Source organism: Brienomyrus brachyistius, chromosome 3, assembly GCF_023856365.1.
Source record: "Brienomyrus brachyistius isolate T26 chromosome 3, BBRACH_0.4, whole genome shotgun sequence".
NCBI classification, from domain to species: domain Eukaryota; kingdom Metazoa; phylum Chordata; class Actinopteri; order Osteoglossiformes; family Mormyridae; genus Brienomyrus; species Brienomyrus brachyistius.
Genome location: NC_064535.1, coordinates 15,587,387 through 15,608,772, shown reverse-complemented (window position 1 = coordinate 15,608,772; position 21,386 = coordinate 15,587,387). Strand labels below are relative to the sequence as shown.

At 42.9% G+C, this 21,386-nt stretch overlaps 1 protein-coding gene across 3 annotated transcripts; it reads right to left on the bottom strand.

The window, feature by feature from the left end:
• Positions 1–8,623: 8,623 nt before the first annotated feature.
• itih5 (inter-alpha-trypsin inhibitor heavy chain 5) lies at positions 8,624–21,230 on the bottom strand. 3 transcript variants are annotated; one of them, XM_049006717.1, is made up of 14 exons: positions 20,638–21,230; positions 20,499–20,543; positions 20,033–20,196; positions 19,372–19,482; positions 17,953–18,218; positions 17,450–17,619; positions 16,202–16,318; positions 15,896–16,067; positions 15,180–15,489; positions 13,153–13,721; positions 12,767–12,820; positions 11,420–11,536; positions 10,330–10,707; positions 8,624–9,761 (listed from the first exon to the last, which is right to left on the bottom strand). In XM_049006717.1, the coding sequence occupies exons 1-14, from the start codon at positions 20,899–20,901 to the stop codon at positions 9,466–9,468; spliced, it is 3,033 nt and encodes a 1,010-aa protein (XP_048862674.1). In that variant the 5' UTR covers positions 20,902–21,230; the 3' UTR covers positions 8,624–9,465. The 3 variants fall into 3 exon arrangements, with proteins under 3 accessions (XP_048862674.1, XP_048862676.1, XP_048862675.1); XM_049006719.1 differs by lacking the exons at positions 20,499–20,543; positions 20,638–21,230 and adding an exon at positions 19,841–19,909 and having other exon boundaries at positions 20,033–20,139; XM_049006718.1 differs by lacking the exons at positions 20,033–20,196; positions 20,499–20,543; positions 20,638–21,230 and adding an exon at positions 19,659–19,781.
• Between the last annotated feature and the right edge of the window lie 156 nt (positions 21,231–21,386).

Below are 21,386 nucleotides of genomic sequence, written 5' to 3'. Positions count from 1 at the left end.
ATTCACACATACCAGTAGTATGATTCATAGATCGCTCACAATTCTCTCAGAGCTAAAGGCAGCAGCAAACGTCCCTCAGCCTTTTTCTCTAATGTTCCGTAGCCATCTCAGTAAAAAGCAGGTTAAAACGGCACTCAGACCATTTCTCGTCTTAAGTGTACAATGAACAAAACCAGATTTTACATTAGCACATTCTATAAGTCAAATAGTGTTAGATGCACAGAGCAACTGTTATCCCCACTAATATGTTCGCATCTCTAAAACAGTGAAGCATATTTAATTTTGTGATTATGCCTAAGAAGATCGACCGGAAACTGAAATAAGATTAAATTGCAATAAACCGGAAATCCAGCAGGTGGAGCCATCCAAGCATTTACTTCAGGTAAAATAACTCAGACGTGTTCAAAAAAGGTAGAGATTTAAGCCAACATGAGCCAAAAGAAGCCTTCTTTAGTGTGCGATGACTGTTTAGTCTCAGTGATTCTTTTTGACTTACCAGCAACCAGCGTTTCATGACACTCGTTATAAGTTGACACTAATAAATCAAGAATTCATAAAAAATGTTCAAAAACAACGTTAACTTTACAGCTACTGGTGCCAATAAGTATCTTATAGTGAAGATCACTTGTGAAATATTACCTAAACCATTCATATAGCTCCATGACATACGTTCCACCTTGATGGGAGGGTAAAGTCGCTGCCTGGCCCATCCCAATGCGTGTACACCTTCCCAGGTTCCCTCTGAAGAGACAGGGGTCATTATATAGCAGATATGAGCTTACCTTCTAATTCCTGCTTAGCATAGGAGGGGTTGGGGTTTAGGCAGTGTAATCTTCCAGGCCCTGGGGGAGTGTGGGTGACGCAGGTGGAACTGATCACAAGCGACTGTGCGCGGTGAGCTCGAGTGAAATCCACAGTGCTGTGTTGTTTGATATTTTTATGTAGACACTAGATCTCAGTTTAGATCTAGATTCCACAATTTATGGACACCAGACACCCCCTAGAGAGCATATACACCTTAAACACATATATAAAAATGTAATATATAGACCTAGCAGATATTTAGTATATTTGGATGAGTGTCAAGATGTGTATTGGTGAACATTTTGAACTGGACGTCATGTTCTGTGAGATTGTAAATGGAGTTAAAAAAAACTGCCCATATGGTCTTACTTAATGCGGACACCAGTTTGCACGAGGGCTTTAGCATCCACCAGCTACAGAAGGAGCTGCTGTGTCTGGCATGGGGTCCCCTGTAACCCCAGCTGACCGCGACACTGGGGTTAACTTCAGGTTCACGTTCCATCCTGAGGTTCCACCTGGGTTAGCTTTGGGCTCCACCTCTTCTTTTTATCTAGTACTTTATCTGATTAAATGAGGTCAGTTCAGAGACGTGGTGACATTTTTTTCATGGGCTTTGGAAAATTATATCGGTAAAAAATACTGGGCACAGGAGTACCTCAGAACCTGGATTTCTGGTGATTTGAATCTCATTTTTCAATTCCTACAATAAATTTGCTGTTTAAATCTCTGTCTGCTTTTTTGTATTGAGGTCTCAAATTAAGAATTCTTTTAATTCTTCTGATAATCCAGTCTTTCTGTATTGTCAGGTGAAGATGACAATTATAATCAAGGAGGACCTGTGACAAAAAAAAATACTCCACAGGCTGTTTACCTGGACTCTTCCCAACATCATTAAAAACAGCACAGAATCATTTGTGGCTCAATCTCTTATTTTACAAACCTGAGTTGTGTATTTTACAGGCTCATATATTAACTGACTATCCATTGCTTGTTCAAACTTGGGTCAGGAAGAACGATCTGGGCTTATTTTTTTTAACCTTTTGGCCTTCATTGACCCATCAACATCGCTTTAAGTTTTGTATGCTTGGCAGCACGCAAGTGGTCCTGAAAGTTTGTGTTTTTGTCCTAATCCTTGTGGCATTGCCTCGATGGCGTACTTTCTGGTGCCTGAATTGATATGAATGGACACCAAAGGAAAACCACTGTGTTGTGAAACCCGGAGCTCAATACTTTCTTGAGTTTGGGAATTGGGGGGAATGTAATGTGTGTATTAACAGGGAATTCACTCATAAGAGTAGTTTCTTCCATTGATTTGTTTGCATTAATCACTAGTCGTGTGGATTTGTCCTGGCCTGATCAAAGGATTGTCTTAGCTATTCCCAAAATCCTATTAAACCCCATCGTCACCCTGCGACCTCCTAGAGGATCAATGTCTGATCTCCTTTTCTTTTTATCATTGCTTATCCTTCACGTTTAGCAGGTTTTCCAGGTTTTGACAACTACATGCATATTTCGAGTGTAAGTCCATTATAAACCTGAGATCTGTGAAGTCGCAAAGTAAACATATATGTATGTAAAACATTAGCTGCTGTTAGCAGTTATAGTTTTATGTGAGAAATTAGAATATGTGTAATGGACAGACTATAATATATAAAGATAAAGGTGTGGAATGGGAAAAGAAACCAGATGTGAATGCAGTACCAGTGCTGTGTTATAAAGAGCTTAGAACAGAGGGGTGTGTCCAGTGTTAGTGAATTCTGTGCTGTTACTTATTAAGTACAAAATCAATAGTGAGGCTTTTGGTGTGCTACCTGGCTGGGTCCTCGGGCCCAGTAATGATTAAATCAACTGCAGGATAGCAGCCCATGATTTCCCTTTAGACTCACTCTGGAAGCCTGATTTATTTACGTTCCATTCCTGCAATCACATAATCCCAAATGTGATCCTTTTTAAAGGATGTGGAAGAATGAATTTTCCGCTAATTCTGCCAGTCGATACCAGAGGAGTTTAAACTCCATTTGGAAGAACATGCTTGCCAGAATTTTTATGAAAGCAGCTGCTTTAATCAGTCGGTATTTGAGCTTTTATATCCATTGTAATTTACTTATTCAGCATTAAACGAAAAGCAATCACACTGAAATGATCAAATCATCAAGTCGTGGAAATCTGCAATTCATAATTTTACATAAGCATAAATTACGTTCTCTAAGTGCTTAAATTTACAGACTGCAGTCTTCCTCACCTGTGACACACATTGCAGGTTGCCAATATTAATGAGAAAGATGGTAAAGGATCTTCACTGTGACATCATTTTTTGTCTTTACAAAGACTATGCTAATAGCATTAGAAGCACGTATGCGCAGTTGTTACTGTATCACCCACTGAATACAGTGCTCCCTTATCCTCAAACATTCCAGGAGACCAGGAGATGGTGCTATACACACACATTGTCAGTCCACAAATACTACTGTTAACAAATTGGGTTCGTGCAAGAAATAATCACATTATTTTTCAAGGCATAGGGTAAACAATGTTAGTAAGTTGCTATAAGGTAAGAATATTTCAGTGTAAAAACAAGCTAACCTTTCCCAGCTAGTCTATACCTAACTAGTTTCCAATAAAATCAGCAAGACTACCCACAATTCCCTTCTCTTGTTACAGCGCAGTATACAGTATGTAAGAGATACAACTTTCTCTTTAACACAACAAAAATGCAGTCATATACAGTGTTGAGCAGTTAAAAAGAAAATGAAAAACATATATAAATAAAATGTTTTGATAATAATAACAATACCTACTGTATGTTATGTAATGGGCTTTTCACCTGTGTGAGAAATAGGTATGCTAAATCTCATTTAATGCTAAATCGCGATTCATAAAACGTTTTGTTGCAACACATATTGTTATCATTACACAAACATACCTACAAGGCCCCAATGTGCATCACAGTTGTTTTTGTGCTTTGATACTGTCAGAAATCTCCTTAGTACTGACCCAGTGGCTAATCGCGCCGCACCCAACTGTGCTCGGCGATCCCTCTCAGTCCTGATGCTTTGTTTTCGTGGGCCAGTGTCCTACAGCCGAGGCCCTGCTGACCAATTCTGTCTGTCTGATGTCAATTCCTGTCCACTCCTTCATATTCTTGAGTCTCCTGGGACTGGAAACATCCTTTAATGTTCTTTTCCTCCCTTTCACAAAAGTTAAGAATTAAATGTTGGGACAGTGGCAGCTTTGTGTGGAATCTTTCTGTTCTCTCATGAAGTCCCTGCCCTTCTTTTCAGGATCATAAAGGGACTCTGATCTTGTCTTAAACACATAAACCCTTAACCCACCCGAGTAAAGTGGACACTCTTGTTAAAATACCCATTCAATTCATAATTTCTGATTGTATCATTTTAATTTGTAACATGGTGACAATATGGCTGCCTTATCTTTCTGGAGACCTGGCTTTGAGTCTCCATTTCCTGGTTTGCATGTTCTGCCTGTATAATTCTGGGGTTTCCCCCTGATGTGATTTGGAGTTGCCAACTTCTGTATGAACGCTGTCACCGCTCTGTAACGGGTTGCTGTTCCATCCTAAGTTATTCTCTGCGCTCTGTTATTCTTCCGGGGGAGACTCCACACCCCACAACCCTGCATTGGTCAAGTGGCTATGGACAATGTGTCAGCGCATCACAGTGCATACTCACACACCTTTCACACCTATGGGCAATTTGGAAACTCCAATTCACCTCAGAATTCTTTTGCACCTGGGGGGTGGCTGGTACTGGACTGCGCAGAGGAAACCCCATAAAACATGGTAAGAGCATGCAAACTCTACATACATTGGGCTATATAGCATAATATGATCATTTAAATTACAGAAGCATATCTGGTATTTGCATTATTAGCTGGTGTGATACCTCCCCCTCCCCCCCATAATGATCATTTTTAATTCCCTCTCCTTTCCCTTTTGGCTTAAAAAAGATGGGTCATTTAGGAGCCCCCCTACCCATGTCTGCTATGTCAAACTAATACAAATGACACTATTTTGTTCTGCAGATTGCAAAGTCATTTTCATGACTTTTTTGGAGCTTAATTTTAAATTTAAATTTTTTTTTATAAGATTTCATTCAAATTTTTGTCCGTTACCCGCCAGTATATATGAACAGCTGTCAGATTCCTCCGTCCCCATCTTCAGAAAGCTTTGTTTGTTCCTCTCTACATTCCAGTACCACAACTGCGATTACAATACCCCCCACCCCGCTTTGTCCCGGACGGGAGACCTTACCCACGCCATCGTTAACATTTCTCTGGCAACAGCATGGGTCTCAACATGAAGGTCTGACACAGATCACCTTGCTGCCCCCCCCCCCCCCCCGAAATGATACCAGCCAAATTTCCCCACTACAGTTACCAACAAATGATCCCTGTGTTCATGCTTGGACGAGGTGGATCAGCACCCTGGATTCCCCGTGTGAGGTGATACCAGCCAGCATCACTGGCCTTAGGAACATGAACTTGACGCACTGTATTCCCATAGATGAACGAAATCACAATTTCGCGGCTTTTTCTCCTGTAACTTCCTGTAGTCTCTGAATTCTATTTACATTTCTGCTTAAAATACCACCAGTATCCTTGAGACAAAAAAAGGGGGCAGGCTTGTGCAACCAAAGTCACAGTTCACGCCCTTTGCGTTCCTGTGGTAGTCTAGCTAAACATTTTATGACTATTTGTTTACAGGAAGACACTTCAATTCAAGAATTACTTCACAACGGTACCCTAGGCTACATCTATAGTTTCCCACCAGATGTTTCCAAAGTGGCTTCTCCTCCTGGGATTGTGAATAAAGTCTCCATCTCAGCAGGGATTAGCAATGTTCACGGTACATTCCCACTCCCCCAGGCAGGGGTATGTGAGAGGTGCTGGGGGCCGGGAGTGGATGTCCCCTTCACCCCCAACCAGCTACATCCAGTCTTTTTGACTCTGAACCTCTTATGTTGAAGGACTTCCTCCCTTCTGCTGCTGGTGTGTGACTGGGGAGGAGGGCATGAAGCACTGGTCCAGGAGAAACTGAGTCAGACGCTTCTCCTTCCAGCATTTATGATCTGCTGCTTTGCTGTGTGACCTTTCAGCCTCAGTAGAGACAGAGGAACTAAAATTTTCCTGCACTAGCATGTGTTAGCCTGGGTTAGCTAATGGAATATAAGAATATCTGACCAGTGACTGGCATCTCCTCCATGGTGCTCCCACCTCTGTGCCTTCTGGGACAGGCGTCTGGCTCGCCCCAATCCTGTGCATGATAATCAGGGATGTGTACATCCTTGTTGAAATTAATTAAAACAAGATATCAGCATCAATATATCAGCATTTCAATATATAATATGGCCTCTTCATTTTTTTGGATGCGATTTGACATAAAATCTAACAATTCTGAGCAGTCTTTGATGATCTTGGGGGTCCCAGTACCACACTTAAATTAACCCCTGAATTAGCATATCTTTTTTGGTACAGTCCATTCCACGAAGGCGCTGCTTGCAGATTGACCACAGATTCTCTATAGGGTTTAAATCCAGAGACTTTCCAGGCCAGTCCAGTACCCTGATTTTCTTCTTGTTTATGAAATTCCTCTCGCTTTTCGACATATGGTACAGGGCAAGATCATGCTGAAAGATTCCTGACCGATCATGTAACAATGATGAAATACATATGCTATTGTAACCACAACACACTAAAAAAGTGACTAATGACGGCATATTGTTGGCTTTTCAGAATGAAACTGAAAATCAAATTGTAAAAAAATTACTACTTTTTTCAATTCATTTGCTTAAGGGTATATATCAGTGCCATAGTAGATTATTGCAATGGGTTAGAAAACTGTCAAGTTATATTGCAATGGATTGCTGTGAACGTGGCTTGTTTTGCTAGATATTTAATTTTTCTATAAAACAAAAGAGAAATAGCTGTATTTGATTTTTTTATTGGTTTCCTCCCACAGCCTAAGTCAGGGGTCTCCAACTCCGGTCCTGGAGGGCTACCGTCCAGTAGGTTTTCTATCCTACCTGCCTTCTGATAAGCCGCATCTGTTCTCAGGTAAATACCAGGAACAGGTGCGGCTTATCAGAAGCCAGGTAGGATAGAAAACCTACTGGACGGTAGCCCTCCTGGAGCGGAGTCGGAGACCCCTGGCCTAAGTACATGCAGTTAGGTAAGTTGGCATCTCTGAATCACCTGCATTGTGCCTATGTGTGCACCTGTGATGGACTGGCACCCTCTTTAGGGTTTACCCTGGCCTTGTGCCCTGTGCTGCCTGCGATAGGCTCCAGGATCCTCTGGAACCCTCAACTCAAGGCCCTCCCCCTGACCCTGTACAGGAATGCCTTTAAGAGGATTCATGGGCAGATGGGTGAAGTTCTCCTGCTTTGTGTGTCAAACTGAGTTTCAAATATGTTAACTCTGAAGTTGTTACACTCAACTGTGAGTTCATTGCCCCTGACATGAAACCATTTTTTGTTCCCACTACTGAATTACTTCCTTGCATTGTGAGTCTCAACCCCAAACCCCACCGAGCCCATCACACTGGAGGGTATTACCCATTCCATTGGGACCACAATACGTCTGTGTGCTTTACCGTCAATGGGGGAGGGGGAATGGTGGGGGCTAAATAGGCTGGACATTCTCTCGCTTCCCCAACTCATACATTCGTCCTCCAGGCTGGTCTTCTGCCAAGGGGCAACAAATCATGCCATTGAAATATTCCAATAAAAAATGACATTTCGAGTATGTTTCCACCCAGTGACATCAGCGACATGAAAGAGGGGGGTCAAGGGGGAGAGGAAAGGGAGCTCAGCGGAGCAGCCAGCACACGTCATGCACTGTAAGATCTGGGGTTGGGAGGAGGGGGTGCCATTTCTCCCTGGGATTACTGCTGAATGGATGCAGGTGTTAGGATGAGAGCAGAGCAGGACTTAATATGGGTTACAGTTGGGACTTAGCCGGACTTAGCGTGGTTAATACGCAGGACTGCAGGAGGTAACATAGACCTTTAATTCACTCTAAAGCTCTGAGATGACATCAGGACTTATTTCCCTACTTATTTACTAGTGGCAATAAATAGTGAGCAGAATGCTTAACCAGATCTACCAGCAACTGTGCAGCTATATTCTTATGGCTCCTGAGTATGTTCAAGACAGACAAATGCCAAGCCTGGGAAATGTGTCGCCAAAATGCTGATGGGTGTATTTGAATTCATTTGGGTAACTATTGACCGCGACACAAACTCTGAACTTTCAGAGGGGTCTTTGTTGGACTTTGAGCATGAATGCCCCTCCCCACTCGTACACCCCCTGTGACTTCATCACTGTCAGGCAGCAAGAAAACTGCCAAGGTTTGGATTTACTATGAAGTATATTCTGTGTTGTGTAAACAAAGACAAATGTGTAAAAAGAAAAGATTCTTGAGTGTATGACAGTAATCAGACCTTCCAGGTCACCAGTCAAGTGATGGGAAATCTTCTGGGCCTGCTGATTTGATGGGATACATGTCTTAATCTCCTGTGCTGCAGAACTCTTCTCTTGTCAAAGAGTGATAAATGTGTAATCCTCTCTTATTTGTTTTAAATACAAGATTGATTTTCAAAATTCCCATTATGCCAGTCCAGGCATGGTGAAATTGCCACATTAAAAACTGCATAAGATCTGAAGAAAGCAATATAAAATTCTTCCCTAACCGGACCCCACCAATAGGAGAGGACAAAGGGTCATTTAATGATTTCATGTCTTCGTAATTTTGAATTGACCCACTTTCACTCTTTTAATACTTTAAAAAAAAAAAGATCGGCTGACATATTTTGTTTATTAATGAATAACTATATACAGTGTATGTACACTTACGGCTTTACAATACGTAGCACCAGAAGGTTTCTTGCTATGTTTGTACATGTGTGGTAAGCTTGTTCCGTTGTTATTCTCGGTTGCCAGGGTGTCATTATTTCATCACAGTCTGTTTTTGGATTTTACAACTCAAACAGTCTAATCTGTGCTTTGCAGTAGAGATATATAATGACAAATTCAATGCAGCTTTCATCATAAACCTCAACCAATTACAATTTGAAAAGCTATATTCTCATAGCTAAATATTAAATAAACAAACAAACATTTTACACCTCACTAAGGCATTCAATGTAAAACCTTCAATTCAATTGCAACAAAACCCCTTCCAATAACTGACATACTGAATTCTGGGTAATGATGTCACCTCAGTGCTGAATAATGATGTAATCTCTTCTTTTAGGTAAGTGCCCAATATACATGACACCATGACATGCAACCAGTTTTTGTTGCCTAAAGTGCAACAAAAAAACAAAACATCGCAACCGTTATGAACAAATGCTACATATACGCAGCCTCTGTGATTTCAGGGCATAACTATAAGGGAGTCAATCATGCAAGATGTGACCTCAATCTTTAGATATTAATAAAAACATATTTAGATTTTCCACCGTGTTAAGTAAAAATCCATAAAAATATATATTCAGGATGTTATCACTGTCTATCCAACCAACAGCAGGTATTTGAAAATTTCCTGAGATAAAGAAAATATAGGCAAATGGTGAAGAAGGGATGAAGAAATGGTGAATATACAGGGGCCACCTGCTGGGAGGGGCTGTGCTGAAGAGAGAATTTAGACTGTGTTGCGTCCATGAGGACTCTCTGCGGTTTCAAAGAGGTGTGGAACCACGTAGTCCTGGTAACGGCCATCGATGAGCTTGGCGGCATTGTTCCTGACAAACCAACAGTCCACCTTGTGCCTCCCATTGTAGATCTTCCGGGTCTTTTTCACCACAGCTACCGCACGGTCTTTGATCTTCAGAGTGGAGGAGGGGCCATAGAGCAGGGCACCCGATGTGCCATTGGCCGGAAGGCCTGGCAGCATGAGGGTCTCCGCAACAAGTCCCACCTCCTGATACAGGAACTGGCCTGGAAGGAGAAGCATGGGTGAGAGCAAATTCCTGCGAGGAAGAATCGAAACTGAGAAAGTACCTTCAGGTAACAAAAGTCACAATGAACAGACGAAAGCTCAACAACACCTAAGAGTCAAACATAAGAACATAAGACATTTACAAACGAGAGGAGGCCATTCGGCCCATCGAGCCTCACATTTAGGAGGTCTGAGTTACAGTCATACCAATTTATCACAATTAGACCTAACTATCAGAGCTCAGAAGATAAGACAACACAAGACAAGACATGGAAAAAAAGAAAATTGTTGATCCCAGAGGAAAATTCTTGTGTATTCCGTAGCAATGTATGTACAAGCAAACTGAATATAAATAATCATTCTACCTAAATTAATATTACAGTAACAAAAGGAATATCTATCAAGTACTCTAGTCATCTTCCACAGTACTGCCAGCATCTATTTTCAAATCAGTTACATCTGTGATGTAGGGTCTATCTGGGATATCTACCCTGTATTGTAACATCACAACTAACATCCTCAAGAAGCCCAAACATAATTCCTCACGTCCCACACAGAAGAACCTACCCAGAAGGCCATGGGAGTTCTTGGACAGGCCCTTGCTGTTGGAAATGTAAAAGCCCAAATGGTCCCTCTGGTAAGGTGCTGGGTTCTTATACTGGTGAATAAGGATGACAAAACTGATGGTGCCCTGGACAGTGACGGTGACATTTGACCGACTCGCAATGGCCACCACTAAGCCATCACTCTCCACGGTGACAGTGGTGTGACAGGGCAGCACCAGCCTGTCCCTGCCATCCAGGATGACTTTGCGTGGTGTGATCTCTATGTAGCCTCGTCTGGGCCGGTCCACCACCACTGTAATGGTGCTGAAATAGGTGCGTTGCTGCTTGTGGCCACCGGATGGCGCCGGTGCTCCAATCAGCTTCCCGTTCACCGTTACCCCTGGGAACAGCACACAATTTATGGCACAGCCATGGGATATAGGACTGTTCTTCCTCAGGAAAAACCCACCAACAATTTCTCAAAGTTGCTATGTAGCTTGTTATTATGCCATGTTTAGCCCATGTGTAGTCCATATGGTCAATGACCAGGTACTGAATAAGCGGGTGGAAGATGGATGGATATAGTCCATAACTAGACCATACTCTGGCCTACCTAGACCATACTCTGAATGTCCTAGACCGTACTCTGATCTACCTAGACTAGGGATGGGGAACCTGATCCCTGGAGGGCCGTTGTGGGTGCGGGTGTTTGGGATGGCCTCTCAACCAGCCAGTAACAGGGGGTCACTAGGACTGAAGTTCAGAACATCTGTTTTACTATTGGCTGATTGATGGGTCATCCAAAAAACCTGCACCCACATTGGCCCTCCATGGAATAGCTTCCCCACCCCTGACCTGCACCATACTTTGTCGTACCTTATCTTCTAACACGGAATTTATTATTGTATCATACAATGACTCTGCTACCAGAGCGATAGTAGTGTTTTACTGTATGAAAGAGAAATATACACATAGTTTAATTTTAACATTATATAGTAGGTGAATGTATAATACTAGATACGGTCGGAATCTGAATTATAAAGTATCACAAGAAAGTGTGCTGATTTCGCCTCTCTGGTCCCTGTGTAAAGTTCAGAGCGGCAGCCTCTCACCAGAACGTGTGTGGTCAGACACCAGCCTGAGGATGTCGCCTGGCTCCCCGTTGATGTTGAAGCACACAGTCAACTTGCTCAGGGGGAACTCCACGACAAAGTGCGGGTCACCGTCCGCTAGGGGAAGGGGGGGAGGGGTAGATAAGTTACTTGACACCATGCCGCCTCACCAAAGAGGGGAACTTTAATATTGTGACACAACCCCACATTCTAACATAGCATTAGCTGGAATTCCAATGAAATGTCTGCATTTATAGAGAAATTAAAGGGAGAGACAGCATAATACCATCCAAAGTGTCCTTACGTACCCTAATGCTAAAAAAGAGGCTGCAGATGAGAAGGTTACACTAAACACTGTTAAAACTAAACAGCAAGTTACTTGGGTTTAGTATTTGTAAACCAACAGTTCAATTCAATTCAATTCATTTTTTTTTTGTATAGCGCATTTTCACAACATTACATTGTCTCAAAACACTTTACATTATCAATGCCCAAAGCCCCCAGTGAGCAAGCTAGAGGTGACAGTGGCAAGGAAAAACTTTCTAGAAGGTAGAAACCTCAAGTATATATTGGAATAATAAAAAAAAAATCCAGATTTTTGTGGAAATAACATTCTGTGGTCCCAGAGTCCCATGGGGGCTTCGCCTTCCAATTCCACAAAATTTTATTTGTGGTTGCAAAAAAAGTTCAACTGTACATCCTTTGTTTACCCTCTGACAAAGTAATGCTGGAATAACAACTGTGAAGCAGAGGGTCCTCTGTTAACAGAGCTGAAGACAAACCACCCAGAACCTGCCGTTAACCAGGAGCTCTGCTCCACGGCTTTAGCATGAAAACCAAAGGCTGTAATTAGGGAGACTGGCTAATTAGAGGCAGTACACTGTTCTCACGTCCGCTTTTATGTTAGAGTCTCAAGATTCCTAGGGAAAATACCAGAAAGAAAGCTGTGATCTTTTAAGCGAGGCTTCCAGCTCCTGAAATCTGTCATTTGACGGGCTCACATCTTCTTGCTGTCCAGCATCTCCAAGCAAAGTGCTGTTGTGAGGTTTCTGTGTAATCATTCCTCTCAAGCTCCATGATTGCTCACTTACATGTTTTACCTTTAATTCTCAAGCAAGTCTACAACAGTATCATTTAAACTCTATTTTTGTAATTATCATCTTCGGCCTTCCAATTACGAATTACAGGCCTTCCATTGAGAGCCGTGAAAATGTGGCAATACCCTGCTTGAAGCCTGTGAAGAAGTCAAGTCACAGTCTATTTGGAGAGAAAGCAAAATACACAAAAGACAAATCTGCAAAAAGATACAATCCAAGAAAGGATGAAAAAGATATATGATTAAGTCACCTGATGTTTTGGAGATGGTAATAGATTTCTTAGCAGGTCTCTGCATGAGTTTGCCTAAATAAGACAAGATAGAGTTAGGATAATCTGAAAAGCACTTTCATTAAAAAGTAAAAGAAACATTAATATGACAACTAACTTAAAAGAATTTCCTATTTATTTAATTAGAAACTAGATAATTAGGTAATTAGACACATGCCAGTTTTTTGTCAGTTTTCTGCAAAGCTCTGTTAGGTAGTTAGGTAACAAAACCAGCAAAACAACAATAATATAAATAACAATAATATATAAAGTGTCCTTATTGTGCAGTGTTTGACTATATTAAGCTAATTGACTAGCTTACTTTTGAAATGTAGGTTTTACATTATAGGCAACATGGACACTCCCACCTGGTGGCCCAGGTTTCCTGACGTGCCTCTGACTCTTATCTCCATCCACAGCCTCCGAAAGGCCGGAAGAGGTCACCACTGCGCTATCTGGTAGGGTGTTGTCGAAAAGGACCCGGGGCGTCTCCACAGCCATGCTGGTCAGCGGGGTCAGGAAGTTGTAGGCCAGCGAGAGGTTGGCAGCCTGTCGGCTGCGTTCATCCCTCTCCCGGCTGCTTTGGCTGCGCAGACGAGACCTTAGGGCATCCTTGACGCTCAGGAACCCCCAGAGACGCTCTGTGTAGCCCCCTACCGGCAGGCCGGCGTCGGCCGCAGCCAGGCGTCGCTCCATCTCTTTCTCGCTCTCCTGGAGCGGCACGTCTGACTCCAACACTACGCTCTTGTCACCGCTGTTGGCCTGCACCTGCACATGCAGCGACTCCGTGCTCTGATTGGTCAGTTTGCCCGCAATCACGATCTCAGAGCCATTGAAGTAGTTGGGGAACAGGTGCTGGGTAACATGCTCCACGGCGTCCTTGCTGTAGGCGACCCGGATGTCTGAGAGCAGCGGGGTGCCAATCTCATCGTAGAAGCTGGGGGGAAGGGCACATAGTGAGGGTCTTTCGCAGTACACCCTTTAGAACACTAATCTGTCATCTCACATGCCTCTTGTAGCCGCTGAAATACTAGGCAATTTCAAATGTAGCATGTGACCATCAGAAAGCTAAGCAATCAAATGTATCATGTAGCCACCAGCATGCTAAGCAATCAAATATGTAGCCATTACAATGCTACCCGATTAAACATAGCATGTAGCCACGTGTATGTTAGGCAATCAGACATGCAGCAAGTATCCATTACAATACTAATCATTGAAATGTAGCATATAACTGCAGAAATGCTACCAACCAAACACATTGCATATAGCCATTGTTTCCTGGGTGGAATCTCATTGTGTAAAGAAATATATAACCAAAACGTACAAACTTAAACAGATATTCTAGGACTGCAGTCAAGGAACTGGTTTATTCATTCTTTCATGACTCCATTAAACCCAGGTAAACAGAACACACAGATTGACCTCTTGTCGTTCTTTATTTGTGCGGTCCATTAACTTTCTATTAGTTTCTGAAAGGTGTAAAGGTAACTTGGGTCCACGGATATGCACACACCCAAACCCAAATACACACAGACTCCGTAAAATACACTCAAAAGATCCAGACAAAGGAAAGATTTATGGATTTAACCACAGAACCCAGAGTCTGCGCCTATACTGGTCTTTGCCCCTCCCCATGTAAACACAATAACCTCCTAAAATCCCATGAACTTGTGAACTGGTTCACCTTACTTCCCTCTGTGTGTGCCCTGGGAGAGCTGATACGCTTTTATTATAAATATCCATGTCATACAAGAAACTTTAAATACAGAACTGACAGAAGATGCACAGGAGATCCATCGGCCATTAATGTTCATATTATTATAAATGAGCGCTGTATTTTTCGGGGAATACATGCTTATTACTCGAACAAGGCAGAAGCGGGGTGGTCGGGGGTGCGGGGGGTGTGTGTGTGTGTCATTAGTCCCCATGAGAGGAGAGTTAAAAGAAGGTTCCCAAATCTTCCTGCGTCAAACCAAGTCATGTTGTTTAACAGACATTATTTAGCCTTTTCGTCAACAATAATGAAATACGCCATGAGAAAGATCTCCAAGGTTCTTTGAAGCTGACTTTTAAAGTTTCAGTTCTAGCTTTAGATCCTCATCTATCAATCTGTGTTTATCATCCTGTTGTACTGTATTTGTTTACTTGATCATTTATCCAGTGGAACCATTCTGCACTGCTGAAAAACCTGCATAATTATACCAACAAACTCTTATTGGCTTTCTGAGAAAGATCAGAGTAAGCCCTTTCCATAAGGATACAGCAGATGGTTCTCTCTTAGGAACAAGCATCACCTGTGTTGCTCGATCTTGGCTCCCACGTGCCCCATCCCTACGTGCTGCTCTAGCTGTCGCCTCCCACATGGCAGAGAGGTCGAGTTTCGTATGCATACCCCTTGAGCATGGCGCCGGCGTTGGCCTCCTCTGGGATGCGGCGCGTTATACCGCAGTTGTCCAGCGCCAGGCGCTCCAGCAACCGCTGGTCCGCGTCTTTACCCAGGCCGATGGTGAACACGCAGAACTTCTCCTGAGCCGCCGCCTTGGCATTGCTGAGGATCCTGGGATGCTGCAGCTCGCCCACCGTGGGCCGGCCGTCAGTCAGGAAGATGATGAGTGACACACCATTGTCACGGACGCCCTCGTTTGACAGGTAGTTGCTAAACAATGCGGAACCCATTTGGAGGGCGCCATTAATGTCTGTACCTAGAGGGAGGGGATTAAAAGGAGTGTGAGGAAGGAGATGAAGGGATCCCTCATTAAAGTTCTAAATAATGCAAATTACTTCTGCTTTAAAATCATGCACATAGATAATCTGTCAGTCAGCCTTTTTAAATTGTTACTCCTTTGTTACTCCTTTAAAAACTATACTTGTTTTCTATATTCCCATTTATGATTTCACATATGAGATCTGAGGACTAGCCTGAAAAATTCATCAGTCTTTGCTTCACTGCCTAGGCTGATAGATAGATAGATAGATAGATAGATAGATAGATAGATAGATAGATAGATAGATAGATAGATAGATAGATAGATAGATAGATAGATAGATAGATAGATAGATAGATAAACAACCAGTGGAGGTGGTGGTAGTGCAACTACATCATTTCACCTCCAGTGGGCATGATGGAATAGATGAATTTCTTGGCATCACGGATATTTTCCGGCGTCACTGGTACCAGCTGTCCGGGTTTCCACACTTTGATCCGGTTGGAGAAACTAATGAAGTTGAAGTGGTCATTCGGCCGCAAGTCCTTCAGGATGGTAAAGAGGGCCTCTTTCGTCTGGCAGAGACGGAAAATGAAGATGACACTCAAGATGATCAAGATGACATTTTATCATGGCCAAGAGGTCTAAAAGGAAAACCACCATGCTGGGTTCTTTCACACAATCAAAGCCTGAGGCCATGGAGGGATACCTGACGAATTTTGGTCCCAATCATAGACGCGCTGGTGTCGATGACAAACACAACGTTCTTTGGGACCACGGGCAGATCTTCTGGTGCAAAGTAGTGCACAAAATGTCCATTCAGGACCTTTGAAAGAGTCACAGTCAGTACATCTGACCTGAGGTCAGCAAACGCAACCAGAGAGCCAGTCATACTTTGGATCTTCCTCTCCGATATGGTCATGACTGGCTGCTCTGTATGGCATTTCAGTGTGAGAAATTTTAAACATCACATTTACATATTTAACAGATGCTTTTACCCAAAGCGATGTACATATGAGAAAGCAGAATCGGTCAGTCCCTGGAGCAATTTGGGGTTAAGGGTCCTTCCTCCAGGGCCCAACAGTGACATCACTTTGCTGACCACAGGAGACCTTCCAACTACAGACACACAACCACCATATCACTATATCGCTCAACACAACCCCTACAGAGGCAGGACTGTTTGCTGGTTGGGTTCCAGAGTCCTACAGAACCATAACACTGGAACCAGGTGTTTCTTTTAGACACTGATATCCTATTAAAATACAAACAGTAAATGCTCTAAGTGGTTTATTCTGGTACCGTTCCATGCTGGCGTGCTTGTCAGGGTAGGATTTTAATGAACCGCACTTACACGAAGGCCAGAGGTGGAAAAGAATGCTATAACACATTTAGCAATGGTAGATGTGCTCAGAGCATAGCACAGTCACACAGATTGCAACGGCACAGTATTGGGACCTTTCTGTTTGTAAATCTGACACTTGAGTTTTTACAAACAATCATTAAGCTGTGAATGTGACTGGTATCCCTTCCCTTCCAATGTATCCTCACCCTTGGGTTTATGCTGCCTGGGTTTGGCTCTTGACCCCTGTACCCCCCCCCCCCCACAACATTGACCAGAACAGACAGTTAGATGGATGGATGGATATCAGGTCAAGGATTTCCCCTCCCTCATGCCCTGTGTTGCCTGGGATTGACTCCAGACCCTCACAACACCAACCAGGATAGACAGTTGGATGGATGGATGGATGGATGGATGGATGGATGGATGGATGGATGGATGGATGGATGGATGGATGGGTACCCTGTCCAGGACATCCCCTCCCTCATGCCCTTTGCTGCCTGAGATTGGCTGCAGGTTCACTATGACCAAATGCTGAATATCTTGCTAAAAAACTGTATGGATGAATACCAAGTACACGATTACATCTGACTTTGGGCATCGAAGACTGTGTACCTGAACATCGCCAATCCCAAGCTCTCGCTCCACATCATACCGGATGATGAAATCTCCCAGAATGCCATTTGTTGCAATCTTAGCCTGCTGCACAATGTTGGGGGTGAAGGTGATCCTGCAAACATTCTTCTCCTGTTTAATAACTGTAGATACAGGTAGCGTAGGCTTAGCTGGAAAGAGAGAACCAGAAAAAACAGGGTGGTTAAGGCAAGGCAAGTTTGGGGACATGGGGACAGTTATGTTGTGGCTCATCATTGGATGGTTTCCGCAAATACTGGTTTTGAAAGCCCTACTGTAACACATTTTAACAAACAAAAAATCATAGTTTTACACCAACATAAAGATAATTATCTATATGGATAAATGACAATGGAAACATTGTTTTCTTGGCAGCCTAAGACTTTTCCCAAAGTACCGTATATATACACATTGAAACAGATAGATACATATTATCTATGTCCATACACACACACACACACACACACACACACACACACACACACCTGTGGCCTGCGTCCTCACCACGCCGGTCCCCAGCCCAGCCTTCCCACTGCGCAGGGGCAGCACCTCCAGGCTGGTGATGGGAGCGCGCTCCACGATGATGACGTCCAGTGACAGCCGGCTGACCAGCTGCAGTGGCCTCAGGCTGCTCACATGCTCGTACCTCCCTAGTCGCCGCTGGAGCAGCTGCTCGTAGGTCAGCAGGAACACCGCCGAGGTCTTCCCGGGAACGCTGGCGGCCGCGCGGAACACCTCCACCCCGACCTCGCTGCCGGGACAAGGCGAACACCGAGACATTCCACAGCACATTTCCTACATCACTGTGTGGTACAGTCACTGCTCTGCTGCAGAGAAACATGCACTGCAGTGGGTGGTAAAAACTGCACAGATTATCTCCGGTAGCAGCCTACCCACCATCCGCAACACCTACAAGAGCAGGTGCAGGAAAAAGGCTTCCTGGATCACGAGGGACCCAGGGTTTGTCCTACACAGCATCAAGATCAGCTTTTTCTCAGAGGCCTTTGGACTGATAAAATCTGAATCTCCGTAAAACAATTATGAATAGGACTACTTATCATATTACACATCAAGATATTACTGCAATTGTTAACTGCAACTTCTACAACCAGTGCCATATACTGTACTTTATGTGCACAGACCTCAATAATCTCTACTCACACTTGCTCACTTTATACCCATAGTTATATTCTCCTAATATTACTCATCTTAATGTCATTATTTTGTTTAGTTTTATTTATTTATTTGACCTTATTTTAGGCATTGTATTGTTATTTGGAATTTATTTCTATTTTATTATCACACTACACTGGACCTGAGTACTTCATTTCCTTCCTTCCTGTACAACTTGTTTTGGAATGACAATAAAACATCCTTATTATTATTATTAATTTTTTTTTTTTGGGGGGGGGGGATTACCTCCCAAGATAGGGCTGCTCATTGCAAAGCACATTCACAAGAACCAGGTCTCATAAATGGTCAGAGCACGACGTATTGTGCAATATTTAAGCAATGCTGTGGCCAGTTATTTTTTAATCGCTAATTCGGCTTTGATGATAACTCTGCACTCCAATAAAAAAAAATTACCCTCATTTTTAAATCAGTTACGGAAAGTGAAATATTTGTAGTGTGTCCACGTATGGAGGTTCTCGGTTATAATTGAAAAACATAAATTCTGCATGGCGTACAGAAGGAGAAGCTATCCCGCAAGCTCGTCAGCAAAGACTGACCTCAACGGTGATGTCAGCAGTGACATCTTTATTCTGGACGTGCAACTTTTCTCCCAGAGTTCCTCGCGGCTTAAAAATCTTTTAATCATTTTAGTGAAAAGACATCTATCTTTCGTAGATGTCTCTAAAATAAATGACTATAACACGTACATTCAGTACCGTCCTTAGACGTACCTATTTTCTTTACGCTCCCCTCTCCGTCCACGGGACTCTCCCTCCTTGGGTTTCCTCGCCTTTTTCTCCTTGGGTCTGACCTCACTGGGGTACACCTGGCCCCCAATGACCCTATTACACAGGAAGACACCAGCATTTATGTACCAAGAATTCTGCACGCTAGTGATGAATTTTGCCTTGACAACTTTGACAAATTTAGCTTAGTGATTTGGATTCAACTAAATTATGAATTGCGAATAAATTATGTGTACTGCTGGTCAATGCATACAAAATAACATAATATTAACCCAGTGGTTTTCATTGCAAAAAAAATGTTGTATAGCTTTATAAAGATCTTGATCCAGTTTAGCCGCCACTGCAATTTGTTGCAGCGCCATTTGGCTGTTCGCCAAAAGAAACGGCCGTTCATACAGAAACCGTTGCAAAAAATATAAAAAGAGTCTTTAAAAGGAAGGATTTTTATATTTACGCCAAATGGGGCAGGTTCTCAGGCACCCCCAGCATCCCCCTCTACGCGTGGCTGGCCGCAATAATAAACCTGTTTAACGATAATCCTTTAAACATTTGGTCCTATGTGAGTTCATTGTTCTTAATCACGCAGAACACGTCTTATTAGCAGCACATTAACGTAATAACGTATTTGGTTTACTATTATACTCACACGGTGAAGTTGGAGATATAGGCGTCAGCGGGGATGCGCGTCTGGAAGACGCCTTCGGAGGCGGCGGCGTGCCTGTTGAAGAGGGTGCAGGACACGGCCGTGAAGGCGTAACGGGAGATGATCGTGGTTTTCACGGAGAACTCCTGGATATGAGGCTTTGTCTCCTGCAGGCAACGAGAAAATGCCTCGACATTCAAAGAAAGTATTAGGTAACATTCAAGATTGCATTCCCCCGTTACAGTGAACTAAGCACTGCTAGGTGAGTACATATTAAATGCATTTTAATTTAATTGAGTTTAATTTTTTATCTCGTAATTATTATATTTTTAAAATACATTATGTAACACTGATTTCTTACATTTGATATATGATTTGTATGCCAAATTAATATAATATTAGAATGACATTTTTTCATGGAAATCATACATATATAACACTTACTTTATGTTTCCTGACATCAACTTACCTTACTGACCAGAACTTTTACCTGTCTAGGATCTCTACGTGGTACCTAAAAGTAAACAAACCAAAAGTGCCATTTCCATCGGATGCTCACCAAAATCCCATATGCAATTTCGCATAATAATAAACAAAAAAAAACTCACAAAATCCAAACCCGACTCCAGGTCGGATGGGATGCCATCCTCAAGATGGACGTCCTCGTAATTCCCCCACACAAGAAGGGTAAAAGACAACAGCAAGCCGCAAATAATCATTTTCCCATCCGTGTGTTCACAGTGGTAGATGGGAGCGGGGCATATCTTAACGGGGAACATGGGAGCCGATAGATGTAACACTGAGCCACTCATGAGAAGCACGACACGCCCTCCTTCAGAAAGTGCTCCCACCCCTAGCTCTCCAGCAAGCATGAGCCCGTAGGAGAAGATTTAACATGACATGAGTTTCCACTCCACTTGACAGCTTGGCTGTTGATGACGACGTCTATTCATTAAATCTCACAGCTGATATGGAGGCGATTCAAGACATTTAGGGGTTAGGCTACCGTAGTGCTAATCGATAGCCCTAACCCTAACCCCCAAAAAACCCTAATACCTAACCCTAATCCCAAAACGGTGGAACTGCACATACGCAGAAAGGCTGGATAACAAGTCTCGATAGGTAGCATTTATCGATAGAACACCTGCGTATAACTTTAGTTTTAACTAACTAAACCCAGATAGCACACATATGTTAAAATGACATTGATTCCATATCAGACAGGTAGAAACAACGTTGTTCTTAAATCTCTCACTTCATACCAACATTGAATCAAGGTTTTGCCACGATCGATGTTTCAATATTGAAAATCTGACCTAAAATCAGTTCAGTTTCAACGATGATGATTTAACACTGA

What these genes read in the sequence shown, in the direction of transcription:
- itih5 (XM_049006717.1), bottom strand. Translation starts at nt 20,901, where the DNA reads ATGCTTGCTGGAGAGCTAGGGGTGGGAGCACTTTCTGAAGGAGGGCGT. An exon ending in TGGAGTCGGGTTTGGATTTT is followed by an intron (nt 20,544 to 20,637) that starts GTGAGTTTTTTT and finishes GTTTACTTTTAG; the next exon opens with GTACCACGTAGAGATCCTAG. An exon ending in GGGGAGCGTAAAGAAAATAG is followed by an intron (nt 18,219 to 19,371) that starts GTACGTCTAAGG and finishes TTGTCCCGGCAG; the next exon opens with CGAGGTCGGGGTGGAGGTGT.